The sequence below is a fragment of the Brachionichthys hirsutus genome, chromosome 18 (genome assembly GCF_040956055.1).
Source record: "Brachionichthys hirsutus isolate HB-005 chromosome 18, CSIRO-AGI_Bhir_v1, whole genome shotgun sequence".
NCBI classification, from domain to species: Eukaryota; Metazoa; Chordata; class Actinopteri; order Lophiiformes; family Brachionichthyidae; genus Brachionichthys; species Brachionichthys hirsutus.
The window spans coordinates 3,188,633-3,194,848 of NC_090914.1; the positions used below are offsets into that span (position 1 = coordinate 3,188,633).

Sequence of the window (6,216 nt, forward strand, 5' to 3'; positions counted from 1 at the left end):
TTCTACTAAAGTACACTTTAAAGTCTAGACTGTGACCTCCGTGTTGCTCTCATGGCCAAGCAAGCAATTTTGCCATTGATCTTCTGGATGCTGCAGCCTTTTGTTTTTCCTTCTAAACTTTCTACGAACCTTTCACTATTGTTCACTATTGTTTGCTCTTCCAAGAAGAGGCCCAATGCTGTTTCCCAGTGATATTCTGACTCCCCTGAGATTGCCTACAAATGGTTTCCAGGTCCTTCAAGAGAAACCTGTCATTGGGAATCAATAGTGCACAACCTAAACAGTGCACGACAGACTATGGGAAAATTAGTGTTTCCCAATGGCAGATAATTCTGTTCCCATTGTTGTCCCTCTGAGAACACAAGGCGGACACTTCTTCATTCATGTTCCAAAATCTGCTGTCAGGATAGATTTTTATAACTGTAATAAAAACTTGACAGGAAAATGTATTTAATTTTTCAGGGACAAGGGATCCATTTAGTACAAGCAACAGTCATCCTACAGAAGGGGACAACAAACAGCACAAAGCAAAGAAGAAACTCAAGAAGATTTGTCAAATTTGATACCAAACTGAATCAGAACAGATTAATCTACGAACAAATCTTAGTTCAAACCTGATTCATTATTATTTATGATCTCACACCAGTAATCTTTAATTCTTAATTCCTATTCTTGTCTAAAAAAACATGTCAATTATTCCTAAAAAAAACTTTTGTTTATTAAAATATAGTCGGAACATTTTGAGTAATCCTGCTGACAGACATAGAAAAACACAACCCTCGCAGATTTTTAGTAAACTACAACACTGAATGTGAATATATGCATATTAATTCTGAAATAAGAGTAAATACTCAACAAGCAGAGAAATGTATGAGCAAAACTAAACACTCGACACTGATAGAAAACTGAGACTCTCTGTAGAGACAGTTTGAACTAGAAACATATTTTTAAAACCAATCACTTCATTAAACGCTGGCACTTTTGTTCTACTGTGTCATTGTCCTCTTGTTGGTGGCTGCCTGCTCACCGTTTGGAGGACAAAGGATGAAGCCGTGGTTGCGCTGCATCCACAACCAGCCTGATTAGATCTGGGTCCCTCTCCGTGGTGCTGAAAGAGCCCTCTATCAGATTACAACCGGTCAGAATAGAACCTCAGATAATCCATTACAATCATTGATTGACAATGCATTTAAGGTGGCCATGTAGTGAGCACTAATTACAGTCGTGTCCCATTGCACTTCCAAATTGTCTTGGGTTGGAAAAATCACATGGAAGCGAACCATTCATCTGGGAAATCCAGGGGTTTTCTACATCTATGGTGAGAATAAGGATAATCTAATCTGTGTGAAAGGACCAGAACTGCTCCACAGCCCCCCCCCCCCCTGTAATTTGGTTAATGACAAAACAAACTATGGGAGATGCCTGCAAGGATAGAGAGATGAAACGCTCTGTCTGGTCTCTGCATTAATTCTTCTTCCTGTAGGTGGTGCAGTGAAGTCAGTGTGAGGCTTTCAGGCCAGAAACTCAGCCCTCCCCTCTATTCACACTCAACTAGCAGGCCTTCAACACCTCAGGCTTGATAATAAGGCAATAATTAGCATAAAGCTAGATAAAGAGATAAGAAACAACATCACAAAAATCATTTAAAACATTAGTTATTCATGCACCTTCAATTTTTAAGATAAAGCTTTATCGTGAGATAAGGTTCGGGTGGGTGGAGCCGAGCCTGCTGCAGCTGTATGCTAATGAGGCTCGCCTTCCGCCTGGGCCGCACGCGCCACTGATCAAACACGCGCATGCGTCGTTTAGCCAGGTCCGGCTCACCGGCCCACGCCCCCCCCCCCCCCCCCCCCCACGGGGAAAGAGGAACTCGTTAAAATGCCATCAAAGCTTGTTCTCCCAACAAACCACGACTAATGGATGCAGGCTGAAAGAAGAACAGAGGCAGGAGGCAAACAGACGACGCTCCGCTAAATGCAAAGTTTAAGGAGCACAAATAATCACACGAGAAACAAAATGTAAAAAAAAAAAGTGACGAACACACTTTAAAACCGCATTGAAAAATATAAAGTCAAAGTTTAAAACTTTAAAAGTCTGTTTTGTGCGTTTAGAGTAAATTAAAAGCCGCACTTTTCCTTTTCTTAGTGGTGGAATAGATGACATTTAACCCAAATAACGGTGTGCACTCGGGCAGGTGAGGAGGCACAGAGACACAGAGACAGAGGCCCATTGAAAGGGAGGCGCAGGCCTGTGGTTCGGATCCGATTGTGTAATTATTTGACTTGGTCATACTGCAGCTTTATGCAAATGAGGGGAACAATGCACGACGATGGAGATTAATTCCTCCCTGGTCTGCAGACTGAAAGGAGAAAAAATGCGCTCTCTGCCAAGTGGCGCGCTGCAGCCTACATGTAGTCATTAAAAGCAAAGACAAGATAATATATATATATATATATATATATATACTATAGGTGCGCGCGGAAAACACACGGAAGCTGGTAAATAAAATATCCCCTAAAGTTGCTTTTACGTCGTCTGTTGAATAAGACTCTTTAAAAAGTGAGTTCTGCTCTAAGAAATTATTAAAGTCCCCCAAAAGGATTAATAAAAGAGCTTAAATCCATTTCACTGCTTTTAAGTTGTCCACTTTATAATAGAACTCGCCAAGCAATCAGCAATAAACACCATAAAAACAAGAGATATTAGAACCAACGTTTATAAGAACGGCTTCGTTTTAGAGCCTCGGCCGCGGCCTTCTTTGTCTGCAGCACTGATTCCACTCAGCACGAGTCGAGCTGCGGGCCAGATTGGCCGTGAGCCCCGTTTCACAGTTAAGAGGTCAATTTGCCTTTCAAACGGGGGGGGGGGGGGGGGGGGGGGGGGGTATCCAAGCACGGGCAGACGGCTATTGTGCACAAAGACCAGAGGGCCTTCTTATTACTTATGTATGCAGCGAGATGTCTGATTTATACGTGGAGTTAAACTACCAGGACAGACACGTGCCCTAAAATAAAGAAACACTCCCGCTACACTGTTTATTTAAGACTCAATAAAATAAAGGGTCGTAAAAAACGGTGGCATTTTGTTTGTTAGAAGGCGCGTGGCGTGCGCGTAAAGGTCGTGGCATAAAAAAAAAAAAAAAAACTAAACCTGCAGCCTAAACCACAGAATAAATGTTATGGAAAAACATAATTGTCAGTAATTATCTTACAGTTGGCTTTTAGGTGAATCCCCTCTTTACGCACCAGAAGATATTCCCTCTTTACGCACAAGCAGATATTCCCTCTTTACGCACAAGCAGATATTCCCTCTTTACGCACCAGCAGAAATGTAAAGATATTTCATCCCTGTCTTAATTCTAAACTGTGAGGATTTTCGCAGTGACGGACATTTCCTTTTGGCAGCTCCGGGACCCCCCCTCAACCCCCCGCAGGAGAGCCACAAAGCAGTGGCACGTGTGCAGCTGTGTAGCGGCCCATCAGACCGTAAAAATAGGAGGGTCCCGACGTGTGCCTCTGTCGGGGAGGGGGGGGCAAGCTGCGCGCATTAATGCAATAAACCTGCCTGTACATCTGCTGAGCTATCTGCACATCCTCCAACGAAATCCTCCAAACTCGGCTCAGAGCCCTCCCATAATCAAATCCACTGGGATGCTGGTTTCATCCGATTGGTCGGGGATGCTGCAACAGGGGGGGGGGACAATAGCACCATTCCGGCATAAAAGAGTGGAGCTATGCCTTGGAGACGAAAACGTTTCAGCAACAGAAGGATCGATATACTGGGGGAGATAAAGTCCCACAAGCTCCGTGTTGCCATATTTTTTTTTTTACCAACCCTGGATCCTCGAGACTTTCATCCGCCCCCCCCGCCCCCCCCTGAAGTGCCTTTCTCCGCTGTTTACTCGCCAAGATGCCCAAAGGATTCCTGGTAAAAAGAAACAAGAAATCTGCACACGTTTCCTACAGGACGCGGCCGGACGAAGATGACCTCCAGGAGCCCCCCACCCGAGCCGCCTTCCCGTTCCACGCGCACCCCTCCCCGCCGATGCCCGCGGCGTCCAGTCCGCACCGCGCCGCAGCATCACCGGATTTCACAGCGGCCGAGGCGCCGGTGACGAGACCGGAGAAACCGGCGCATCAGTTCGGCCACCCCGAGGCGGCGTGCCAAGCCCTCTCCAGCCCCACCCGGCCCATCAGCAAGGAGCACCGCCGGGAATATTTAACCTTCAACCTGGGCTCGCCCGTTTCCGCCGAGTCATTCCCGACACCCGCCTCCCTCTCCGGCCTGGATCATCTCGTGTTCGCCCCGGTGGACCTGAAAATCGGCACCAGCAACAGCAGCCGCAGCGGCGTGGCCAGCAGCAGCAGCAGCCTCCCGGCGCCGAGCGGCCGCGTCGCCGCCAAGAGACCCGCGGCCGACGGCGCGGAGCGCAAACCGAAAGCCGTCTCCAAGAGACCCAAAGCCATTCGGAAACTCAACTTCGAAGACGAGGTGACCACGTCCCCGGTCCTCGGTCTCAAAATCAAAGAGGGCCCGGTGGAGGCGAAGCCGCGGACGCAGAGCTCCGGGGGGAACAAGCCCCTGGGGGAGTTCGTGTGCCAGCTGTGCAAGGAGGCGTACGCGGACCCGTTCTCCCTGGCGCAGCACAAATGCTCCCGCATCGTCCGGGTCGAGTACCGGTGCCCCGAATGCGACAAGATGTTCAGCTGCCCCGCCAACCTCGCCTCTCACCGCCGCTGGCACAAGCCCCGGGGCGCCGCCGGCGGCGCGTCCGCGGCGTCAGCGCCGCCACCGCAGGGCGTCAAACACGACACGGCCAAAGTCAAATCAGTCTCCGACGAAGCCAAAGACGCGAGCGACAGAGACACCCCGAGTCCGGGTCCGTCCGAGTCCGGCTCCGAGGACGGCTCGTATGACTGCCAGTACTGCGGGAGGGAGGAGGTTTAAGCGCCAGGCGTACCTCAGAAAACACATCATGGGGCACCAGGCCCTGCAAAGGAAGGCGGATGAGCACGGGTTTCAAACCGGCGACCGCGCTGCAGAGCAGGGTTCGACCTCCTCCTCCTCCTCCTCCTCCTCCTCATCCTCCTCCTCATCCTCAGAGGACGCACCAAGCCAAAGCCCTCTCAACCTGAGCCCCGGCGGACTGCCTGCTGTGCCCGGTGTGCGGGGAGAGCTTTCACCAGCAGGGCCGGCCAGGAGAGGCACCTGCGCCTCACGCACTCCTCCCAGATCTACCGTGCAAGTACTGCCCCGCCACGCTGTACAGCTCGCCGGGGCTCACCCGGCACATAAACAAGTGCCACCCGTCGGAGAACCGGCAGGTCATCCTGCTCCAAATGCCGGTGCGCCCGCCTGCTAAGAGACGCAAACTCGTGCCTTTCATCGAAGGAAAACAAAACGAGAGAAACAAGAAAGTGGCTTTGATGTTTTTAAAAAAAAGAAAGTTGGTGATGCTCACTGCCATAACTTTAGGCCAATGAGAGGCAGGTCGGTTTCATGTCTAAGTGGTGTCTATTCCATGCCAATCAGTGATCGTTGACGGCTTTCTCTCTATATTTTAACTACATATGTTGAGATTTTATTTCTCAAATTAGATTATCGAGAAACAAACAAAACACAAAAAAGACACGAAGCGTTAGTTTGACTGTTAAAGGGTATTTTTCTAGATCAGCACATGAGTTCGATGATTATAGCTTCTAGACCTAAGAAATGTCTTAAGACTCTCAGAAATCCTTTTTCCCCCATCAGAGCCTTTTGAATTCACCGACCGTGACTGCAACTTTATGCTCTAGTTTGTGAACTTTATTAACTTTGTATTGGTGGGAAAATAAAAAAAAAGAGAGTGACTTAAGCATTCCCTGTTTAGTAGAGCCACAAATGCCTTTAGTAGCTATACAAATAGTGTGACATAGTCTACATCCAAATCCTGCTGTATAACTGCCTTAAAATGTCAACATGGACTGTTTTAATTTTTAATGCTGGCACATATTTTATTATTATTATTATTATTATTGAAGATTGTTGCAATATTTTCCATCATATGCTTATTTATTTATTTATTCTAATTATTTTATGTAACTTATTGTTGTGTTTGTTGTGGACCCCCCCCCCCTGTGAATCGGTCTGGCAGTTTACATGTCGTATAGCCAAATGTTTTTTGTTTTTTTTCTGTTTTGTGTTGTTGCTTTCTTTGTCAAATTTACAAGATGACTT

The 6,216-nt window shown here is 47.7% G+C and overlaps 1 protein-coding gene across 1 annotated transcript; it reads left to right on the top strand.

Moving 5' to 3' along the window:
- The first annotated feature begins 3,909 nt into the window (after window positions 1-3,909).
- insm1b (insulinoma-associated 1b) lies at window positions 3,910-5,483 on the top strand. The gene is given in 5 exon segments (XM_068752045.1): window positions 3,910-4,929; window positions 4,931-5,137; window positions 5,139-5,177; window positions 5,179-5,230; window positions 5,233-5,483. Coding segments are annotated over 5 exon segments (1,569 nt in total).
- Window positions 5,484-6,216: the final 733 nt, after the last annotated feature.